General features: G+C 44.3%; 1 protein-coding gene across 6 annotated transcripts in view; it reads left to right on the top strand.

Annotated features, from left to right (window-relative positions):
• CACNA2D4 (calcium voltage-gated channel auxiliary subunit alpha2delta 4) overlaps nucleotides 1–24,852 on the top strand; it is a 301,745-nt gene that overhangs the window by 30,143 nt on the left and 246,750 nt on the right. For 5 of the 6 annotated variants that reach the window (XM_053255008.1, XM_053255007.1, XM_053255006.1 and 2 more), the window contains exon 3: nucleotides 4,735–4,816. In XM_053255008.1, coding sequence (XP_053110983.1) covers nucleotides 4,735–4,816 — 82 coding nt within the window. Of the gene's footprint in view, nucleotides 1–1,542; nucleotides 1,687–4,734; nucleotides 4,817–24,852 lie in introns of those variants that run through there. The other variant, XM_053255009.1, reaches the window with a different exon arrangement.

The raw sequence follows: 24,852 nt of genomic DNA, 5'->3' as shown, positions 1-24,852 counted from the left end.
TGCCCCATTGCAAAAGGGCGGCAGGAGAACTCCCTGCCGCCCCTTTGCCTGCTCGGCTGCAAATGGCTTCTAAGAGCAGGCAAAGGGGCGGCAGGGAGTTCTCCTGCCACCCGATTTCTAAAAGGAGCAACTGCCAGGAGAGAGATCTTGGGGTTGTAGTGGTCAACTTGTTGAAAGTGTTGACTTTCAAGCTGTGAAAAAGAAGGCTAATTCCATGCTAGGAATCATTAGGCAGGGGATTGAAAATAAAAATGCTAATATTACAATGCCCTTATACAAATCTATGGTACGGTCACATTTTGAGTACTCTGTGTAGTACTACACTGAGTACTCTGTGCAATTCTGGTCACTGTATCTTGACATTGTGGAACTGGAAAAGCTGCAGAAGAACACGACCAAGATTATCAGGGGCCTAGAGGGCCTTCATTATGAGAAAAGGCTATAGTATCTGGGCCTTTTTATTTTGGAAAAGAGATGAGTACAGGGAGACATGATAGAGGTGTATAAAATTATACATGGAGTATATAGAGAGTTGGATGGAGAGAATTTTCCCCCCCTCTCTCACAACTCTAGAACCTGGGGTCATCCCATGAAATTGAAGCCTTGGAAATTTAGGACCCACAAAAGGAAGTACTTTTTCATACAGTGCATAATTAATCTAGGGAGTTATCTGCCATGGGGTGTGGTGATGGCCACTAGCTTGGATGGTTTTAAAAGGGGTTTAGACAAATTCATGGAAGACAGGTCTATCAATGGCTAATAATCTGTTGGCTATAGACCAGGCCTGCTCAACTTAGGCCCCCCAGCTGTTTTTGGACTACAACTCCCATAATTCTCAGCCACAGCAGCCAATAGCCAGGAATTATGGGAATTGTAGGCCAACATCTGCAGGAGGGCCGAAGTTGAGCAGGCCTGCTATAGACCAACTCCAGACTCAGGCAAGATGCCTCTAAATACCAGTTGCAGAGGAGCAACAGCAAGAGAGAGGGCATGCCCTCTCTCAGGGGCATCGGGTGGGCCACTGTCTGAAGCAGGATGCTGAACTGGATGGGCCTTGGGCCTGATCAGCAGGGCTGTTCTTATGTAAGGAAAGTGCTCATGAAGCCACCTGAGGGATGTTTCTGTCCATTCTTTTTTCCTTTCAACTAGGTAATTGTTAAATTTCATGAGCATAGTAAGGGAAAAGGGAGTTAGACCTGCCAGCCCTGCAGAATTGGCCCTGTTTATTAAAATCAATCTTGGAGATTTTAAGGGCTTCATATTGTGAAAGACTTCTGTGCGTGTGTGCGCGTGCAGGAATGCTTTCAGTTAAAGTGGCAGCAACCGTAAAGGAAGGGCCTCATCCTCTTTATAATCCTCCTCCTTCCTTCCATCTCCTCCCCATCCCCTTGTTCCACCTTGTGATGGAATGTATATAGGAGCTTGTGAGTGAGTGTGTGTGGGTTACCCTGGTAACCAGGCACGGAAGGTTCAGAGCGCGGGAGGGATTTAAAATAAAGGCTGTGGAGACAGAGAGAGGTTGGATTTAGTTGCGTGGGAGTAGGAGGCGTTTGGGGTTGAGAGATTGGTTGTTGTGTTCTGAACTGGAAAGATGGTTCAGGGGGGTTGTGTGGAACCTGAAGGGTGAATGTGCAGAGGCTGGAGAACCAGCAGTGTACTGGGCAGCTCCTAGTAACAGATGAGAAGGTCTGGAAGAATTCACTAAGTTTACAAACCCAGTTTTAATTACCTCTGTCCCAGTTATCTCACTCCCCCATATGTTACATTTTATCCAGATGAAAAGAAACACTCAGAAAGTTGAACAACGGATGTACCTAGTAACTTGGTACTGAAGCTTGTGTGCCCTGCTTTGCAGAGATCTTTATTCTAATCAGTAAACAATAAACTTATTCTTGTTTTCATTTTATACCTCAAGTTTTGTTTCATTTTATATCCTGAACATGTACACCTATCCTGCGCTCGCGAGGCTACGCAGCCAAAGGTGCTGAGTACCGAGAGCAGGGTAACAAGAATATATATGGTGGCGGCGAGGGAAAGTAAAAACTGCATGAATTCCCATAATCTGGAGACTAAATGGTTATAGAACAATATAAAAACAAATCACCTCCCTGGAATTGAGAGGGGCGTCAGGGAGGGACCCTGACACACCTCTTCCCTCTCTCGTTCCATAGTCTCTTCTTTCTGCCTCAGCCCTTCCCCTGGTCCCCCTTCTTTTTCTCGCCTAGTAGACTCCATAAAGTCAACACTTCTTCTCATCACCCTCTCCGCACTGCTCCCTGTTAGATATGTTTCAGTCCTTAGTGAATCTGCAGTTAGCTTTCACTCTACTGGAATAAGTTGAATCTGCCAAGCTGTTGTATCTGCCATGTTGACCTACTGTGTTTTTTTGCTTAATGACGATGCTTTGCTAAGATGCTTTGTTGTCTTTGTCTGCCTAGAGTTATTTTGTGTAAATACTCCACAGGATCTTACACTCTCAAGCAGGGCTGGGGAGAGAGGAAAGACAGGTAGGCCAGCAGGTTGCTGGCACCACCTCCAGTCTAAAAATGGAGAAACTAGCTTTGGGAAAGCCAGTGTTGCAGCTTCTGTTTCTCTGCCATGCATGAGGCCTAGTAACAACTGAAGTGATACACACCAGGGGTGCAGCTATAATTGAATGAGTGGGTGCAGGGGCGTAGCTAGGGGAGAGGGGGTCCTTGTTCACCCCTCTCCCCGGTGGCCCCTTGGAGTGAGGGAGATAATGAAGAAAATAGGGAGGGGTAGAGTTGGAGGGCCCTCAGGAGCTGAGGGGTTTGCGTTCTTTGAACGCATCCACTCAATGATAGCTATACCCCTGAGTGGGAGACCAAATGTCCCTGGGCCATGAGGGAAGAGCTGTAAAACATCCTTCTCTTTGCACTCCCTTCCTGCTGCCTACCTGACCCTACCTGGCTCCTGATCCAAGTGTGGGTGGGGAGTGTGTAATATTATTTGCATAGGAGTAAGAGAAAAGGCATGCCGAGAATGCTTTGTTTTCCACCATGTCATATAGTACTTCTGCAGCAAAGACAAGGAGGGAGAGAAGAAGGCGGCAGGGGCCCATTTTCACTTCTTGTCCCAGGGGCCCACTTCAACCTTTCTGTACCCTTGACAAACACTTCTTCCAACTCAGTTTTTACTGGCAACTCAGCCTCTCTATAGAATAGACCTGACGGGCCACCATGAACATTTCTAGCAGATCTGAATATTTGTCTGAACTAAATAAAGCTGCTTTAATAAAACCAGACTATGAAGATTCTGATACGGTTGTCACATATAGTCTTGAAATCATGATTATAACCCAGGATATATATTCAGACCCGAAAACCTTGAAGCAGCCTTTCTCTTTGATTTACATCTCAACCACACAGACAGACATGAAATTCTGATTTAACCCAGCCTTATATTGTTCACAATAAAATGTCCCAAGGACCTGCAGTAAGTGTACTGTACAGTCAATAAGCATCTTGTAAGAAAACAACCACTTTCTACATCTTATGTGTATGTTGCAGGGAGAAAGGGAACAATTCACAGTGCAGTATTTTGGGACTGATTAGGCTTAAAAATGGCTTCATGCCTCCAAGAATAAATGTATGTATGTATGTTTGTTATCATATTTTTATATCACCTGATATATTTTTAATATACAACAACAACAACAACTATTATTATTATTAATAATTTACATTTTATATCCTGCTCTTCCTCCGAGGAGCCCAGAGCGGTATACTACATACTTAAGTTTCTCCTCACAACAACCCTGTGGTGGTGTACACAATTTAAAATATTTAAAAGTCACAAATTAAAATACATTATATTTTTTATAAAATAAAAATATATTTATAAAATAAAAATAGAATAAAATAATTATTAAAACAAGTTTTTTTAAATTATTAAAATTCTCATTAAAAGCCTGAGAAAACAGGTGAGTCTTGAGGTTCTTCCTGAAATTGCACAGGAACACAATTTAGTCTCAAGAACTATGATGTTTGGAAGATTTGGGATACAATCCTAAACATACAGTAGTTAGCTTCAATCCCAGTGATGGCAGGGGATTTAAGCAGCTTAATGGTTTGTAGGACTGCAGCATTGGAACTTGTCATATACTCCAATGCTGAGATTGTATTATTCTGACTAAAGCAAGAGCTGAGAAGGATGTGTGTGTAGATCAGGGCTGCACAACTTTGGCCCTCCAGCTGTAGTTGCACTACTCATACAACTCCCATCATCCCATCCACAGTAGCCAATAGGATTGATGGGAATCATAGTCCAAAAAAAGCTGGGGGTGGGGGAGTTGTGCAGCTACGATATAGATGCCATGCACTTTTCAGCCGCCACCATTAAGCAGCTACCAGAAGACCCAAAGTTGCATTGCAGAGGCAGAGGGGAATTGCAGCATGAGCAAGTGTGATGTAATGGTTAGAGTGCTGGACTAGGACCGGGGAGACCCGAGTTCAAATCCCCATTCATCCTTGATACTAGCTGGGTGACTCTGGGCCAGTCACTTCTCTCTCAGCCCAACCTACTTCACAGGGTTGTTGTGAGGCGAAATTCAAGTATTGTTTCTGGGCTCCTTGGAGGAAAAGCGGGATATAAATGTAATAAATATTTAGATAGATAGATAGATAGATAAATAAATAAATGGATCATTCTTGTCTAACTGGCTCTTGAACATGGAGATTTTAACTGTTTCTTGTTCTCTTCTTTCATGTGTAGAGTGAAGTCCTGGGCTGATGCCTTTGGTGCAGACCTATATTACATCGTCTCAAAGTATTCTGGCTCTCTCTTATTACAGAAGGTCAGTCATATATAAATTGCATATATTTCCAAAGAAATTCCATGTACCAAAATCCTCTAATTTTATCTCTGTTTTTAAAAGAACTAGGATAGAAAACGGGAATATCAAGACTTTCATTAGTCATCATTTGCACTCATTTCTAAATTCACACCTTCACACCTTGAGTGATTCCCTGAATTGGTACCAAGGGCAGAGTATGCCAGAAGCAATATTGAATGTGTCTGGATTAGAGCTCTTGTCAAATTTCATTTCATTGCATTTCACTTTCTCCCAGCTAGTAATCTTTGTACAGTTCCTTTTAATATCCATTTCTTCTTCCTTCAGTTCTTGGGGTTTTATTTGATTGCCCTAAACAAATGTTGCGTGAAATCACACCCATAAATTAATGCAAGCAAACATCCCAATAAACTGGATGCAATTTTCTGAAACATGTGCCCAAAAGGGGTGTAACTCAGAAAGGTGGCCCACAGTCCTCCAACTAGTAGCCATTGATAGACCTCTCCTCCATGAAGTTATCCAAACCCCTCTTAAAGCCATCCAGGTTGTTGGCTGTCACCACATCCTATGGCAGAGAGTTCCACAAGTGGATCACGAGTTGTGTGAAAAAGTACTTCCATTTGTTGGTCCTAGATTTCCTAGCAATCCATTTCATGGGATGAACCCTGGTTCTAGTGTTATGTGAGAGGGAAAAGAATTTCTCTCTCTCCACTTTCTCCACACCATGCATGATTTTATAGACCTCTATCATGTCTCCCCGCAGTTGTCTTTTTTCTAAACTAAAAAGCCCCAGGTGTTGTAGCCTTGCCTCATAAGAAAGGTGCTCTAGGCCCCTGATCATCTTGGTTGCCCTCTTCTGTACCTTCTCCAGTTCAACAATGTCCTTTTTAAGATGTGGTGACCAGAATTGTACGCAGTACTCCAAGTGTGGTCGCACCATAGTTTTGTATAAGGGCATTATAATGTTAGCCGTTTTATTTTCAATCCCCTTTCTAATGATTCCTAGCATTGAATTTGCCTTTTTCACAGCTGCTGCACATTGAGTCGACACTTTAAACGAGCTGTCCACCACAACCCCAAGATCCCTCTCCTGGTCCGTCACCGACAGCTCGGATCCCATCAGCATGTACTTGAAATTGGGGTTTTTTGTCCCAATGTGCATCACTTTACACTTGCTAACACTGAACCGCATTTGCCATTTTGTCGCCCACTCCCCCAGTTTGGAGAGATCCTTTTGGAGCTGCTCACAATCCGTTTTGGATTTCACTACCCGGAAGAGTTTGGTATCATCTGCAAATCTGGCCATGTCGCTGCTTACCCCTGCTTCTAGATCATTTATGAATAAATTAAAAAGCACCGGTCCCAGTACAGATCCCTGGGGGACCCCACATCTTACTTCCCTCCATTGTGAAAAACTCTCCATTTATACCTACCCTCTGTTTCCTGTCTTTCAACCAGTTAGCAATCCACACATGTACTTGTTTCCTTATCCCATGACCGCTAAGTTTCCTCAGGAGTCTTTGATGAGGAACTTTGTCAAAAGCTTTTTGGAAGTCCAGGTAGACTATGTCAACTGGATCACCTTGATCCACACACTCGTTGACACTCTCAAAGAAGTCCAAAAGGTTGGTGAGGCAAGATTTACCTTTGCGGAAGCCATGCTGGCTCACTCCCAGCAGGGCCTGTTCTTCTAGGTGCTTTACAATTTTATTCTTGAGGATGCTTTTCATCAATTTGCCTGGAACGGACGTTAGGCTAACCGGCCTGTAATTTCCCGGATCGCCCCTGGATCCCTTCTTGAAAATCAGTGTTACATTTGCTACTCTCCAGTCCTCTGGTACAGAGCCCGATTTCAGGGATAAGTTAAATATTTTAGGAAGGAGGTCGGCAATTTCACATTTGAGTTCTTTGAGGACTCTTGGATGGATGCCATCCGGCCCTGGTGATTTGTTAGCTTTCAGTTTTTCCAGACAGTTTAGAACATCATTCCTTGTCACTTCTATCTGACTCAGCTCTCTAGCCTCCATCCCTAAAAAGCCTGGTTCAGGAACAGGTATATGCTCAGTATCCTCTGCCGTGAAGACAGATGTAAAGAACTCATTCAGCTTCTCTGCAACCTCCATATCCTCCTTAATAATCCCTTTCACTCCCTCATTGTCTAATGGTCCAACTGCCTCCCTGGCAGGTTTCCTGCTTCTGATGTACTTAAAGAAGTTTTTGTTATTCCCCTTGATACTTTTGGCTAAATGTTCCTCAGACTCTCTTTTTGCCTCCCTTATTGTTACCTTGCATTTCTTTTGCCAGAGTTTGTGTTCCTTTCTGTTCTCTTCGTTTGGATAGGCCTTCCAATTTCGGAAGGAAGTCTTCTTCCCTTCTATGGCTTCCTTGACGGTACCCGTTAGCCATGCTGGCATCCTCCTGGACTTAGTGGTACCTTTCCTCCTTTTGGGTATACAATCTAACTGGGCTTCTAGTATTGTAGTTTTGAGTAAACTCCATGCACTCTGGAGCGAAGTGACTCTCCTGATTTCCCCCCTCAGCTTTCTTTTCACCATACTCCTCATTTTGGAGAAGTTTCCTCTTCTGAAATTCAAAATGTCTGTGTTAGACATCCTTGGTGATTCTCTCCTCACATGTATGCTGAATTTGATGGCACTGTGGTCACTGTTCCCTAAAGGGTCGATGACACTGACATCATGCACCAGGTCCTGGGTGTGACTCAGAATTAGATCCAAGGTTGCCTTCTCTCTGGTCGGTTCCATGACCAACTGTTCTAGGGCACAGTCATTTAGCGTATCTAGAAATTTGACCTCTTTGTCCTGACTTGAATGTGAATTTACCCAGTCTATGTGTGGGTAATTGAAATCACCCATAATTACAGCCCTGCCTCTCCTTGACGCCTCCCTGATTTCCTCCTGCAACTCCCAGTCACTGTCGGCATTATGACCTGGAGGGCGATAGCACGTCCCCACTAGCATGTTCCCTTTCCGGCCTTGTATAGTCACCCACAGGGTTTCTGTGGAGGACTCCAGTCCACCTAGGTTTTCTAGCTTGTTAGATTCTATCCCTTCTTTAACATACAGTGCTACCCCTCCTCGAAGGCGCCCCTCCCTGTCCTTTCTATAGAGTTTATACCCAGGGATAACAGTGTCCCACCGTTCTCACTGTTCCACCATGTTTCTGTTATGCCCACTATATCTATTTCTGCGTTAGCAACCAAGCACTCCAGCTCACCCATCTTGGCTCGGAGGCTTCTGGCATCGGCGTATAAGCACCTATATGCTGAATCTCTCCCCTGATGTATGCTATTATTTTGACTCTTTGACCTGCTGGCACAGGCTCCCGTCTGCTCTTTGTGCGGTTCTGCTCTGTCCCCTTCTGTTTTATCTGAATTCTTTGTAGCTTCACACTTTAAAGGATGGTTTTTGCCAAACGGGATACTGCCCAGCTCCCATCGGCTGTTCCCCAGGTGTCATTTTAAAAGCTGCTCTGCAACCTTTTTTATTTTAAGCGCCAGCAGTCTGGTTCCATCTTGGTTCAAGTGCAGCCTGTCCCTTTTATACAGGCCTTGCTTGCCCCAAAATGTGTCCCAGTGCCTAACAAATCTAAACCCCTCCTCCCAGCACCAACATGCATTGAAACCCCTCACCTCTGCCTGTCTCACTGTACTTGCGCGTGGAACAGGTAGCATTTCTGAGAATGCTACCTTGGGGGTCCTGGACTTCAAAATGCTACCTATCAGCCTAAATTTGGCTTCCAGTACCTCCCAACTGCATTTCCCCACATCGTTGGTGCCGACGTGCACCATGACAGCTGTCTCCTCCCCAGCACTGCCTAGGAGCCTGTCTAGATGCTGCGTAATGTCCGCAACCTTCGCACCAGGCAGGCAAGTCACCGTGCGGTCAACACGCGGGTCACAAACCCATCTCTCTATCCCTCTAATGATCAAATCACCAACTACAAGGAGGCCCCCACCCCCCAGAGGAGCATCCCCTGTGCGAGAGGATATGGGCTCATCATCCACGGAAGTGGTCCCTTCTAAAGGAGCATTTCCCTCTTCCTCAGACTGATGTCCTCCTTGCCCAAGACCTTCATTCTCCCTGACAGCAGAGGAGCTACCATCCCTGGAGTGGGATGCCTCTATCACATCCCTGAAGGTCTCATCCACATGCCTCTCTGTCTCTCTGAGCTTCTCCAGATCCGCCACCTTGGTCTCAAGGGAACGGATTTGTTCCCCGAGAGCCAGGAGCTCCTTGCACCAAGCTCATACCCATGACTTCTGCCCATGGGGCAAATAGTCATACATGTGGCACTCTATGCAATACACTGGGAAGTGCCCCTTCCCCTGCTGACCTTCTATCTTCATACTGTTTTTGTTGGCTATTTACAGTATTTAGGGAGCTTATTGTCCGTGTATTAGATAGTTTATTAGGATAGGTCTCAGCTGTAATGCTCAACTATTTAACTGTCCAAACAGTCTTTCCCAAGAATATGAGGGAAATGAGGGAGGGATATGTACTTACATTCTCTTCTCCACCAGGCTCCTTGTGCTCCTTGCGATCGCAGGGGCTTGTTCCAGGCTCCCCCGCACACTTCCCACTAAACTCCTGCAAAACTCCTACGTCCTGTTTGCTATCCCTGTTCGCTATGCTCTTGGGCCTTCACCTCATATGTAGAGTAGCCTTCCAACTGTCACACAGGATGTGAGTCAAAGGAAAGGAATGTGGGGCCTCTCCCAGCCCTAGCTGACTCCACCCCCACCAGCAGCCACTAGTAAACACTTGCCTTTTGGTAACCCTAAGAACTCCTAGCCCTGTGATATCTTAACCCTAACAAGTAACCCTAACAAGTAACACACACAGAGATAGAGAGACTAAGACCTACCCCTTAAAGAAAAACAGCCCCTGCAAAACTCCCCTCTTCCTGTTAGTTTGTTTGAAGGGGAAAGGGCTAGATGTTTAGAAAGGCTTGCTCACCTTCTCAGCTGTGTCTGCTCTTCCCAGAGTAGCCTTCCAACTTCCCAGAGTAGCTTTAACCTATTTCAGGCCTAAGCTAGAAAGTTGGCAACCCAAATTGTCTCACCACCTATTGTAGACATAGCAGCTGTACTTCGTAATATGGAATCCTTGGAAACTTCCATTTCTTTTTGTAAAACAAAAATGTTGCATAGTGCTGCACTGGAACTTTTCACAACTTAGAAAAGAGGGGTATTTTATGCTAAGGATGTGCACAGAACATAAGTACAGCCCTGCTGGATCAGGCCCAAGGCCCATCTAGTCCACCATCCCGTATCGCACAGTGGCCCACCAGATGCTGCTGGAAGCCACAGGCAGGAGTTGAGGGCATGCCCTCTCTCCTGCTGTTACTCCCCCACGACAGGTACAAAGAACTGATTCCGGTGGTTCGGTTCTAATTCAAACTGAATTTGAATTGGTTTGACGATTGAACCGGTTTGATTTGCTTTGAGGGGTATGTGGTGAATCCAGCAAAGATTCCATTTTACAAGCAAAGAGGAACCCTGCCTTTAAAATACTTCTAATGATAGGAGTAGGTGTGTGGGGGGGGAAGGGCACATTAGCAGCACCAGTGGCGGCATTGGCTGCTCCTCTAAACTCTGGACCAGGATTGGCCCTCCCTGCAGTGCGGCCTGGTTCCAGCCTCCGTGCAAGTGTGGAGGTCACACAATTTTGTGTTGTCATGCAAATGACCTCCACGCATACACAGAGATAACGCAAATGCGTGCATGCATGGAGGCCAGAACTGGGCTGCGCTGCTGGGAACACCGGACCTGATCTGGAGTTTAGAGGAGCCACCACAGCTGACGGCAGCTGTGGTGGTAAGGTGACCTCTTGCCAGTCCCCCCGGCTGCCATTAGAAGTATTTTAAAGGCAGGTATACCCCTCAAACTGCTGAAACTGTTCTGAACCGGTTCCATTTGAACCAGGGTAGGTTCGATTCAAACTCAGACTGGCGCCCCCTTTTGGGGGGCTGGTCTGGTTTGAGTTTGAACCAGTCAAACCAACCCAGTTTGAATAGAACTGGTTCCATACATCCCTAGTCTATACTGTATTAGGGGGGAAAATTGCTTCATATCCCAGAAATCATTCCAGTAGCAATATCATTTTCCCTATAAAATTAGTTTTTCCAGTAGACATGGTAAAAACCCTCAGTGCTGAAATGCTGAAATTAGCTGAAATTTTTCACTGTTTAACAGTGGTTATTTTAACTGCTTTTAAGAGGCTTAACAAGAATGATCTATCTCTATGACCACAATTAGCCTTTGAACTAAGAGACTAATAACTGGAAGGAAACTTAATTTATGTCTTATCGGGGTGTTAATTTTGACCATTCTTTTGTGCAGCTCCATACTGGCACCAGATACAAAAGTAATTAGCATTGGGTTCCTGGCATTTCCAACAGATGGGAACATAGGAAGCTGCCTTATACCAAGTTAGACCATTGGTCCTTCCAGCTCAGTCTTGTCTGCACAGACTGGCAGCGACTTCTCCAAGGTGGCAGGCAGGAGTCTCTCTCAGCCCTATCTTGGAGATGCTGCTTGGGAGGGAATGTGGAACCTCTGCCTGCAAGAAGGCAGGTGCTCTTCCCAGAGCAGCCCCATCCCCTGAGAGGAATATCTTACAGTGCTCACATGTAGTCTCCTATTCAAATGCAAACCAGGGTAGACCCTGCTTAGCTAAGGGGACAATTCTTGCTTGCTACCACAAGACCAGCTCTCCTTGTTAATGCAACATAGAATGCAGAAGTGAACTCAGATATTCTAGCCAATGGATGTCCATGTTTGACAGCTTTTGAAATCTGACTTTCCTTTTAATATTTTAAATTTAAATTTATTGACCTGCATCTTTTAAAATGGTAGATCTTATGAAGGCCTGAACATATATTTTTGGCTAACTATTTTGTAGCAAAACAGTGCTTCAGGGGTCCTGAAACTTTCTCCAAAATACTATCCAAAACCTAGCCTTTTTTCTGTGTTTCACTATGCTTCAGCTTTAGTAACTGTTTAGGCACCTTCTTCTTTTTAACAAGAGAGTTCTTTTTCTTGTTATGTGATCCAGCCCATTAGAGATTATGTGATGGTGTCATAGTGGTATGTATGCAGCCAGTCAGAATTGGCTTTGTAGTGAGATATTTATTGTGCAGGGTCAGAACTCTAGAGATGATCTTGATCTACCTGTTCTACATGGGGTCACACTTCCCCAAAAGGAACAGGTTCACAGTCTGGGAGTACTTCTGGATTCACACCTCTCCCTGGTTTATCAGGTTGAGGAGGTGGCCAGGGGTGCTTTCTATCAGCTCCGGCTGATACGCCAGCTGCGCCCGTTTCTCGAGATCAATGACCTCAAAACAGTGATACATCTGTTGATAACCTCCGGACATGACTTCTGTAATGCGCTCTATGTGGGGCTGCCTTTGTACATAGTCCGGAAACTTCAGTTGGTTCAGAATGCGGCAGCCAGGTTGGTCTCTGGGTCATCTCGGAGAGACCATGTTACTCCTCTGTTGATGGAGCTACACTGGCTGCCAATAGGTTTCGGGACAAAATACAAAGTGCTAGTTATAACTTATAAAGTCCTAAACGGCTTAGGCCCTGGGTATGTAAGAGAGCATCTTCTTCACTACAAGCCCCACCGCCTATTGAGGTCATCTGAGGAGGTCCGTCTCCAGTTATCGCCAACTCGTTTGGTGGCTACACAGAGACAGGCCTTCTCAGTTGCTGCCCCGGGACTCTGGAATGCGCTCTCTGTTGAGATACGATCCTCCCCATCTCTGGCAATTTTTTAAAAACACCTGAAAACTCATCTTTTCGCCCAAGCTTTCTCAGCTTTTAAAATTTTTTAGGTTTTAATATGTGGTTTATTTTTAAATTGTAGAATTGTTTTAAGATTTTGTATACATTTTAAACTTGTTTCATGCTATTGTTATTCGCCCCGAGATGAAAGTTTGAGGCGGTGTACAAATTTGATAAATAAATAAATAAAATAATGAAGCGTAATCAGAGTATGATACTGCTTCCTATGCTCACTCTGAATAGGTGGATATTTTTGCCCTGTTCCGCAGCCTCCTACAAAATATTGCCAAAACTGATGAGTGTGTTTTGAAGGGTGTGAAATTTTCTTGGAGCATATTCACCCATCTTGGCTTAGCCCTATATTTTGCCGATTGCATGTTTGGTACACTACTGCCTAAGATGCTGCAGTGCCAAGAATTCCAAAGCTAATCTGCAGATGCATACCTTCTCACCGTGGAGCAAGCACATACATTATGGTGGCTTTCTCGTAGGACTCATCTAACAAATGGTCCTTGGTTTTTTATTACTTCTGGAGATTGTCTTTTTCATGGGAAGTATAGCAGTCTGTTGGGGCATGTGTGGAAGTGCTGCTGCAGTCTTTATCCAGCCCGTGCTTAACTTAATTACCGTATTACTCAAATAGAAGACTACTCTGAATTTATGATGACCCCCTTAAAATAGAGAGATGAAATACAGGTTGAAGAGGACTCAGAATTTAAGACAACCACCCAATTTCTAACATCAAAGAACTTGGAAAAAAGCTAGTCTTGGATTCAGGTAAAGACGGTATCTATGGTACAACCAAGGAGGCAAAACTTTATCCTTTAAAAAAAATAGTTTTTAAGAATACTTATTTTTGTTTTCCTGGTTTTTCTGTGGGTGCATTATATCCTAAGAAATAAAAATGGGCTTTACAGTACTTTGATTCAGTTTTTAAAGGGCTTCAAAAATCCTACAAAGTGATTGCCCTTTGACACAGTATGCTCTGGAGAAGGGATATGAAAGCAAAGCTTTCTGGAGGATGCCTGTGTGTGAATCAAAGCCACAGAATGTGAGCCGTGTCAAAATCTTCTGGTGTTGCAGTTGTGTCTATTTCTGCTTGGCAGTGAAAGTGGTTTTAGGTAGAAATATTGTTCTGTCAAACAGCCTTTCCTCAACTAATCACTCACTGTTTCTGCCATTGCTTGGCTGCTAAATTTCATCATGAGTCTACAGCATTGCACTCAGATGTTTTGAGGAAGCAACATATATCATCTTTGCGTTTGTTCTCATTCCTCTGTGATCATCAGATGGAACCTGAAAGCAACAAATCAGGTTTTCTCAATAAGAAATCCTTTTATTGCCATAAGCATCAGCAGGGTTGACAGAAAAAGCAATAATATGTTTGCTGCAGCACCTGCTTATATATTTTCCAGCTGACCTCAGTGTGATATTTCCATTCTGAAGCCACTGGATTTTACTCATTTCTTGCCCTAAAATGTACAATAGGGTACCAAATTGGTTCTCTGTTACTAAATTCTGTCTCAAGTCCAAACTAGATGTGATGGCAGCAGGGCCATTGGTTATCCCAATAATATATTAAGTGGGAGTGAAAGGGTGGGTTCTACTGTTCTGAGGTTGTTAATCTCCAGAGATGGATGCAGCTGGCATATCAGCCGAACCTGATAGAAAGTACTTCTGGCCACCGCCTCAGCCTGAGACACCAGGGAGAGGCTTAGATCCAGAAGCGCTCCCAGACTGCATACCTGTTCCTTCTGGGGAAGTGTGACACCATCCAGATCTGGCAGATCACATTTGTTCTGATCCTGCAGAATTTTGATCTACCTCCATCTTATTTGGATTCAGTCTCAGTTCATTATCCCTCATCCAGCCCATTACTGCCTCCAGGTAGGCATTTAGGGAGGTTATACCTTCTCCTGATGATATTGACATGGAGAAATAGATTTGAGTGTTTTGTAGCATACTGATAACACCCTGCACCAAATCACACACTCTCTCTGTCAATTTTCCATTGGAATTGACATCCATCAGGCCGACCAAGGCAATCTCCACCTGATAAAGTAAAGTGTGCCATCGAGACGATTTTGACTCTTGGTGCCCACAGAGCTCTGTGGTTTTCTTTGGTAGAATACAGGAGAGTTTTACCATTGCCTCCTCCCGCGTAGTATAAGATGATTCCTTTCATCATCTTCCTACATTGCTGCTGCCCAATATAGGAGTTTTGCATAGTCTGGGAAACATACCAGCAGGGATTCGAACCGGCAACCTTCTGCTTGTTAGTCAAGCAAAATTGGCTTGAAATGGGTCTAGATAATCAGTTTCTTCCAAGACTGTCTGGAGCTGAGAGGCCACCACCCTCTCAATTACATTGCCCAAACATGGAAGGTTGGAGACAGGCTTATATTTGCTCAACTATGTGGGATCTAATGCAGGCTCCTTCAGAAGAGGTCTAATGATTACCTCCTTAAGATAGGAAGGCATCTTGCCCTCCCTCAGAGAAGCATTTATAATATCTACCAGGCCCTTTACAACAATCCTTCGCCAGATAGTACAGCCATGTTAGACAAGGGTCAAGAGAACAGGTGGTAGGCTGCACCGCTCCAAACAGCTTATCCACATCATCAGGAGTCAGAAACTGAAACTGATCCAGCCTGACCACATAAAAGAAGTTGCTAGACACCTTTGCATTAGACTCTGCAATAATTGTGGGGTCTGAATCTACATCAGCCCGAAGAGGAGAGATTTTATCTGCAAAGATGAAATGTCATTAAAGACGTCACAGCGATGGTTCCAAATTCTAATTCAAGGTAGGAGGGGCATGTACTTGCCCTCTCACAGCCCTGAACAATTTTGCTATTTGTGAGCTTGCAGATGCAATACAGACAGAAAAGAATAGCTTCTTTGCTGCACGTATTGCCTAAGCATAGGTCTTCAAATGTGCTTTTTGTTGTAATCTGCCCAATTCGAATCAAGTCTTTCTCCACTTGCACTCCAGTCGTCTGCCTTGCCACTTCAGCACCCACAGTTCTTCCATATATCAAGGGGCCAATTTTGAAATGGGTCAGAGAGGACGCTTAAGAGCAATCATGTCTGCTGCCCTGGATGAATTTGCAGTTGCAGTTGTCCACCAGGTCATCAACAGAATCACTGGTAGAGCCAACACTAAATCCTTCCAAGGCTTCTTGGAATCTTATTGTAAACAGGTTAGTCATTCACACATTATGCATAACGCAGGTATAGAAGTACACTTCTTGTGTGTACCATCCATTTGAAGGGCCTGTATCCAGGTTCACTTTTAAAATGGACCCAGGTGCAGTTATTCGCACAAAAGCATATATGAGTGTACAGACATCTGTACACTTGTACAGCATAATGTCTGAACTGGGCTATTATGTGAACACTTGTACAAACGTACAGTGTACACAGCTACAGATATATACATGGATACAGTTATTCACACATTATGTTGAATGCAGATACAGCAGTAAATTTCCTCTTTGTAAAATGCATTTGAGGAGCCTGTACCCAGGTTCATGTTTAAAATGAATGTAGGTACAGTCATTCATACAAACACACATATGAGTGTACAGACATCTGTATACTCATAGAACATACTGAGGCTGTGCACATGGGCAGTCCTACCCAGGTTAGGGTTGATCGTGTGCAGCACTGGGATCGAGGCCGATTCCGGTACTGCTTCCCCTGGTAGATTGAGTTTTTTATCTGGCTGGGCTTTTACCTGAGTGCATCCTTTACCTCAAGTCCAGGGTCATGTTTATGCTTTGGCTGCACACAAGAGCGCCTGGCTGAGGGAGGATCCCTCAATGCGCTGCGCTTCTGGGGATGCCGGAGGACTTTCTCATCACTGAGGGATGCCGGAGGACTTCCTCCTCCGGCTCCCTGCTCTGCCACTTGCTGTGGTGCAGCTCGTGTGCTGTGCGAGTGGCAGAGAAAAAAATTGATCTTGTGCAAGAAAAAATCAATCTTGTGCAGGAAGACAGGCAAGAGCCTGCCTTCCTGCCAACCCTGTGCCCCACCTACATTTTTGGTCATGTGAACGACATTAATTTCTGAATAGGACTTGGGGGGCGGAATTGGTTTGGAGGGGAAATTATAGGAGGGAAACTATTTGGAGGGAAAACTACTTTTAAGCTGCAAGCATGGCTGCCTAAACCCATGCACCCTTTTTGTTCATGGACCCCATCACCATCTCCAATTGTATCCATAAATGGGGAAGACCTAGGTTTAAACAAATGTTTCTGGCACTACTGTGACTAGGTTGGCCCCCTATGGAAACAGATCTATCAAACTGAGTGAGATGGATGTTTTGCAATCCCCTGAGAAATCTCACTTGTCTTTAAAAACAACCACAACATCCCACTTTGTTTGACTTTGCTTGGAAATTCTCAGATGTCTTTCCTTGGGAGGAAACCTGAAATTTCCTTGAATTTCACGTTTTTGACAGCTTGGAGCCTGCCCTTGTATCAGCAAGAAGGAGACCATATTTTGTGGTGCTATGGAATATGAGGTCCTTTAATTATTTGTAAAGAATTATTTGTAAATAATTTGTAAATAATAAAAGAGCCAGTGTGGTTTAGTGGTTAGAGTGCTGGACTAGGACCAGGGAGACCCGAGTTCAAATTGCCAGTATCTGGCCACCTGGCAGGGAAGTCCACAGTATCAAATGGAGCTGCAGAAACAAGATACGGCTCGGACACAGTTCTTCTTTATCGGGCTTGGCTGCAAGCTGTCAACACGGAAGTTGACAAAGGTTGCTTTCCAGCAGTGAGTAGAAAGCTGGTGACGTAATTTATAGTACAAGCCGAGAGCTCCCAGCTGGCAGGAATTCAAGGCTTATCAGCCCTCTGCAAGAGGCGTTTACTCCTCCTGATAGTTTCAAGCTGTGTCCTTCGTCTTGTGATTCTCCTCTGTTGTGGAGTCAGTGGAGGTTGCTTGCATAGCTCCTCTTCTGATTGGTCCGTCACGGTTTCTGCTGTCTCAGGTTGTTGTGCCTGCTCTGAATCATCTGCCTCAGCCGTTTCTTGGAAACTGACAGCCGGGCTCTGCCCCTCAGACACCCCGGCATCGGCTGAAAAGTTGACAGCTTCCCTTTCCTACTGTCTGAGATCGAGGGCGTGACACAAATCCCCATTCAGCCATGATACTTGCTGGGTGACTCTGGGCCAGTCACTTCTCTCTCAGCCTAACCTACTTAACAGGGATGTTGTGAGGAGAAACTTAAGTATGTAGTACACCGCTCTGGGCTCCTTGGAGGAAGAGCAGGATATAAAATGATGATAATAATAATAATAATAATAATTAATTATTATTAATAAATATTATATGCATATAACGTGTCTACAAATAATTGGACATATAATATCTACAAAAATTTAAGGATATAATAACTACAGATAATTAAAGGACCTCCTATTAAGAACATAAGAACAGTCCTGCTGGATCAGGCCCAAGGCCCATCTAGTCCAGCATCCTGTTTCACACAGTGGCCCACCAGATGCGGTTGGAAGCCACAGGCAGGAGTTGAGGGCATGCCCTCTCTCCTGCTGTTACTCCCCTGCAACTGGTACTCAGGGGCATCCTGCCTTTGAGGCTGGAGGTGGCCTATAGCCCTCAGACTAGTAGCCGTTGATAGACCTCTCCTCCATTAAGTTATCCAAACCCTTCTTAAATCCATCCAGGTTGTTAGCTGTCACCACATCTTGTGGCAGAGAATTCCACAAGTTGATTATGCATTGTGTGAAAAAGTACTTCCGTTTGTTGGTCCTAGATTTCCCAGCAATCCATTTCATGGGATGACCCCTGGTTCTAGTGTTATGTGAGAGGGAGAAGAATTTCTCTCTATCCACTTTCTCCACACCATGCATGATTTTATAGACCTCTATCATGTCTCCCCGCAGTTGTCTTTTTTCTAAACTAAAATGCCCCCGGTGTTGTAGTCTTGCCTCATAAGAAAGGTGCTCTAGGCCCCTGATCATCTTGGTTGCCCTCTTCTGCACCTTTTCCAGTTCTACAATGTCTTTTTTTAGATGTGGTAACCAGAATTGTACGCAGTACTCCAAGTGTGGTCGCACCGTAATTTTGTATAAGGGCATTATAATATTAGCCGTTTTACTTTTGGTCCCCTTCCTAGTGATCCCTAGCATGGAATTGGCCTTTTTCACAGCTGCTGCACATTGAGTTGACACTTTCAGCGAGCTGTCCACCACGACCCCAGGATCTCTCTCCTGGTCAGTCACCAACAGCTCACATCCCATAGATGTATACTTGAAGTTGGGGTTTTTCATCCCAATTTGCATCACCTTACACTTGCCAACATTGAACCACATTTGCCACTGTGTCACCCACTCACCCAGTTTGGAAAGATCCTTTTGGAGTTCCTCACAATCCATTTTTGATTTCACTACCCAAAATACTTTGGTATAATCTGGTAATTTGTCCACCTCGCTGCTTACCCCTGCTTCTAGATTCTTTATGAATAAATTAAAAAGCACCGGTCCCAGTATAGATCCCTGGGGGACCCCACTTCACTTGCCTCTATTGTGAAAACTCTCCATTTATCCCTACCCTCTGTTTCCTGTCTTTCAACCAGTTAGCAATCCACACTGTTCCTCTATGTGCTTTACAATTTTATCCTTGAAGATGCTTTCCATCAATTTGCCTGGAACAGACGTTAAGCTAACCAGCCTGTAATTTCTCAGATAACCCCTGTCCTCTGGTACAAAGCCTGATTGCAGGGACACATTATATATTTTACCAAGGAGGCCAGCAATTGCACATTTGAGTTCTTTGAGGACTCTTGGATGGATGCCATCCGGCCCTGGTGATTTGTTAGTTTTCAGTTTTTCCAGACAGATTAGAACATCATCTCTTGTCATTTATGTATGACTCAATTCTTTATAGCATCCATCCCTAAAAAGCCTGGTTCAGGAACAGGTATATGCTCAGTATCCTCTGCCGATAAGATGGATGCAAATAACTCATTTAGCTTCTCTGCAACCTCCATATCCTCCTTAATAATCCCTTTCACTCCCTCATTGTCTAATGGTCCAACCACCTCTCTGGCAGGTATTCTGCTTCTGATGTATTTAAAGAAGTTTTTGTTATTCCCCTTGATACTTTTGGCTAAATGTTCCTCAAACTCTCTTTTTGCCTCCCTTATTGTCACCTTGCATTTCTTTTGCCAGAATTTGTGTTCCTTTCTGTTCTCTTCATTTGGACAGGCCTTCCAATTTTGAAGGGAAGTCTTCTTCCCTTTTATGGCTTCCTTGACTTTACCTGTTAGCCATGCTGGCATCCTCCTGGACCTGGACTTAGTTGTACCTTTCCTCCTTTGTGGTATACAGTCTAACTGGGCTTCTAATTGTTGTTTTGAGTAAACTCCATACATTCTGGAGTGAAGTGACTCTCCTGATTTTCCCTTTCAGCTATCTTTTCACCATACTCCTCATTTTGGAGAATTTTCCTTTTCTGAAATTCAAAATGTCTGTGTTAGACTTCCTTGGTGATTCTCTCCCTGCATGTATGCTGAATTTGATCGCACTATGGTCATGGTTCCCTAAAGGGTTGATGACACTGACATCATGCACCAGGTCCTTGGTGCCACTCAGAATTAAGTCTAAGGTCGCCTCCTCTCTGGTTGGTTCTAGGGCACAGTCATTTAGCGTATCTAGAAATTTGACCTTTTGTCATTACCTGACTGTGAATTTACCCAGTCTATGTGTGGGTAATTGAAGTCACCCATTATTACAGCCCTGCCTCTCCTTGAGGCCTCCCTGATTTCCTGCTGCAACTCCCAGTCACTGTCAGCATTTTGATCCTGAGGGCGATAGCACTTCCCCAGTAGCACATTTCCTTTCAGTCCTTGTATTGTCACCCACAGGGATTCTGTGGAGCACAGTTTCTCAACCGCCGGTCCCCGGACTGCTGCCAGTCCCCAGGGGGTTGAGTGCCGGTCCCTGCAAGTCCTTTAACACCCCCTCCTTTTCAAGCATGCCAGTCCTTTAACACCCTGGAGATTAGCTCCCTGGAGCTAATCTTTAACCAGGCAGCCTTTGCTGCAGGGCTCTGTCTTCCTCCGGAGTCCCAGACAGCCTTTTCTCACTCCCAGCTAATCTCTCCAGTCTCTTTGATGAGAGGAGATAGCGAGTGACTCACTGGTATGCAGCCGGTGAAACACACAGGAGGCAGGAAGCAGGGCGAGTGAGAGGGAGTGCTTGGCTTGGCTGGAGTGCTGCATGCATAAACTCTGTTCTGAACTTCTGCATGCATAAATTCTGTTTTGAACTACTACAGAGGAGGAACAGAGGAAGGCAGGCAGGCAAAAGATAAGAAAACAAACAAAAGTAAGCAACAGTGCTGATCAAATGAAAAAAGAAGGGAAAGATAAGAAGAATGAAAGTGGTGGGGGTGAGGGGCGGGCTGATCATGTACTGACTCAACAAAAGGGGATGAAGCTAACATAAACTGGGATTTTTAAAAGCAAACATGTAGGCAGGAGAGAGAACTAGTGCAATGTGTGTGAACTGAGAAAACCAGTGGAAAAAAGAGATCACGAGAAAGGGGGTGGAGTGGGGGCTGGGTGTAGCAAGGTATGAAATGGTGAATAGAGGAGAGAGAAGGAGGGAAAGAAGGATGAAGAAGAGACCCACTAAAAGTCTTCCCACTCATGTGTGAGTACATAGTACTCCCCCCCCCTTAAACCTCTGCTTAAAAATCATTACAGTTGTAAAAACCTGGATATATATGAATGTGTGGTATGAGGGTTAAATCTCCCACCCCATTCCCTGTGGTTTACTTTCCTAATGTGGATGCCATATTGATGTGTAAAGTTCATTACCATAACATTACCTTTTCAAGGTAATGAGTGTTTTAGTTCTGAGTGTACTGCTTGGAGGGTTTTTGGATGATGTTTGGTTACAGACTTCCAGTATGATATGAGATGTCATGTTTTAAGCTTCCTATCAATTAAGTTGATAAGCTGGTTTTATGGTAGCAAACATGCATTGTCCCATTTGCTAAGGAGAGCAAGGGCAGTGATTACCAAATGGAGAGGAGGGAAGCTGGAGAGGGAGTACTGTGTGTGTAAGAGAGAGTACTATTTTAAAAGCAATATTAAATTACTATTTTTATGCATTTAAGAAGCAAGATATTATGTATACAGGAACTTGACACAAGTTCCTGCCTGCATGTTTATATGCAAAATAGATAGATGAGGAGTAAGAAAAGACAGAATTGGAAGAATGGAGTGTAAGGTTGCAACCTATTTTTAAAATATGGTAATGTTAAATCTGGACTGGACAAATCTCAGGTGCCAGGGAGCCATGATATCTCATCCTTTCCTCCCTCCCCCTTTTGAGCCAGAACTTAAAAAGTTAAATATTGATTAAATTCATTTTCATTAATTTCACTTGGATCTAATTGATTGATTAAGTGTTATTTTAATAATCAGCACCCTAAAAATTGGCCTCGGCCCCCATGAGCCAAGTCACGGTCAGTTTTGGTCCATCAGGACATTTGAGTGGTGAACACCTGTGAATGCCTGTACTAATAGATAAACTTGAAACCCCTTTGCTAACTGCTGGTCTGGGACTAGAAACTGCACACAAAAAATGTAGCGGTCCTTGAAACTCTGCATGACGAATTTAGCGGTCCTTGACTCCAAAAAGGTTGAGAAACTCTCCAGTCCACCTAGGTTTTCTAGCTTGTTAGATTCTATCCCTTCTTTAACATATAGTGCTACTACTCCACCTCCAAGGCGCCCCTCCCTGTCCTTCCTATAGTGTTTATATCCAGGGATAACAGTGTCCCACTGGTTCTCACTGTTCCACAATGTTTCTGTTATGCCCACTATATCTATTTCTGTGTTAATAGCAACCAAGCACTCCAGCTCACCCATCTTGGCTCGGAGGCTTCTGGCATTGACATACTGTATATGCTGAATCTCTTACCTGATGTATGCTATCTTTCTTTTGACTCTTTGACTAGCTGGCATAGGCTCCTGTCTGCTCTTTATGCGGTTCTGCTCTGTCCCCTTCTCTTTTATCTGAATCCTTTGCACCCTCGCACTTTAAAGGATGGCTTTTGCTGAACGGGATACTGCCCAGCTCCCATCGGCTGTTCCCCAGGTGTCATTTTAAAAGCTGCTCTGCAACCTTTTTTATTTTAAGTGCCAGCAGTCTGGTTCCATCTTGGTTCAAGTGCAGCCTGTCCCTTTTATACAGGCCTTGCTTTCCCCAAAACGTATCCCAGTGCCTAATAAATCTAAACCCCTCCTCCTGGCACCAACGGCTCATCCATGCATTGAAACCCCTCACCTCTGCCTGTCTCACTGTACCTGCACGTGGAACAGGTAGCATTTCTGAGAATGCTACCTTGGGGGTCCTGGACTTCAAAATGCTACCTATCAGCCTAAATTTGGCTTCCAGGACCTCCCAACTACATTTCCCCACATCGTTGGTGCCGACGTGCACCACGACAGCTGTCTCCTCCCCAGCACTGCCTAAGAGCCTATCTAGACACGGTGTGATGTCCACAAGCTTCACACCAGGCAGGCAAGTCACCGTGTGGTCAACAAGCGGATCACAAACCCATCTCTCTATAAACCATATTTCATAGCATCTTGAGATGTGGTCACCTTCTTGCTGATATTTAGTGGATGCTTCTTGTTTGTCTTTGGGGGGGGGGTTCAATTTCTGCCTGCCCTAGGTACTTACTATTGTTTGTTTGTTTGTTGTTTGTTTATTTATTACATTTCTATGCTGCCACATACCAGTGTCTTGTGGTGGTTTACAAAGCAAATGATAAAACCAGAATTAAAACCAAATTAAAACAGTTTAATTTTTAAAAAAACCAATTCAAAATGATAGAACAATAAAAATCAACTTTTTAATTGTGAATCAAATGCACAATTATTTGGTTAAATAAATGCATCAGACCAGAGGAAAGCTAGTCTCTAGAGAGCAGAGCTGGTCTTGTGGTAGCAGGTATAACTTGTCCCCTTAGCTAAGCAGGGTCCACCCTGGTTGCATATGAATGGGAGACTTGATGTGTGAGGACTGTAAGATATTCCCCTCAGGGGATGGAGCCGCTCTGGGAAGAGCAGAAGTTTCCAAGTTTCTTCGCTTGTCAGCATCTCCAAGTTAGGGCTGAGAGAGATTCCTGCCTGCAACCTTGCAGAAGCCGCTGCCAGTCTTTGAAGACAAAACTGAGCTAGATAGACCAATGGCCTGACTCAGTATATGGCAGCTTCCTATGTCCTATGAGTCCTCTCTTAAAACCCGCTGGAAATAGGGAGCTCTTACAACAATGGGGAGTTTGTTTCAAAGCACTACACATATACCCAGGGAAGAATCAAGGAAATAGCAAGGAGCACAAGCCTGACTTCAGTACCTGGAGGCTTCAGGGTGGAAATAACTGCAGCATCTCAGGGATGCCATTTCAGATTCCAGTGGTGGATGGTGCACAGAAAAGGGGATTAATCACAGTTGAGTGGCCCATACTTGGATACAGTCAAGTTAAATAGCAAAAAGAAAAAAGAAAGAAAGAAAGAAAAGGAGTATGTGCATTGTTTGTGAGTATTTTTAGCAATATTATCAGCAGAGGACAAAGAGTTTTACTTCTCTTCTGAGACAGGGGAGAGTGTGTGTTATGTGTTGTGCACACACACATTTAGTATGCTGTGGAGGATGAAGATGAATCCTCAATTTTGTGTTGAATTGCTTATTATCTTTCTGTTGCTTGTATTTTGAAGTGTCTGTGTATTCCCCATGTTCTGTTCTGTAAGCTGTGTAGCAGGTCAAAAGTCCACAGTTTCAGTTCATAGGAGGGAACTGGAGGTGAGATTGAATCCGTTTGGTGGGTTGTTGTTGTTTTTAAATGGAGGGAAATATAAGTTAATTCTGATTGGGTGCACTCCAAAAATTGAGTGAAACGCTTAAGCATATAAAGGAGGCAGTCACACACTGGGGAGAGTTGGTTGGTCAGTCAGTCTGGGTCCAGTCTGGGGAAGTCAGTCTGAAGTCATCAGAAGCAGAACTGAAGGAGCTGCCAGAAGCTGCTGAAAAGAGCTGAGAGCCACACAGAGCTGAAAACTCCAATGGAGGGGGTGAAATCCTTTGGAGTAGCTGCTGCAGATAGGAGAGGCTGATTCTGCCAGAGTAGCGCTTTCCAGATTAGACTTTGCAATGGGGTCACAACGTATCTCCAAATA

This window comes from Hemicordylus capensis, chromosome 5 (assembly GCF_027244095.1).
Source record: "Hemicordylus capensis ecotype Gifberg chromosome 5, rHemCap1.1.pri, whole genome shotgun sequence".
NCBI lineage: Eukaryota > Metazoa > Chordata > Lepidosauria > Squamata > Cordylidae > Hemicordylus > Hemicordylus capensis.
This window is presented reverse-complemented; position numbering and strand designations above follow the sequence as displayed.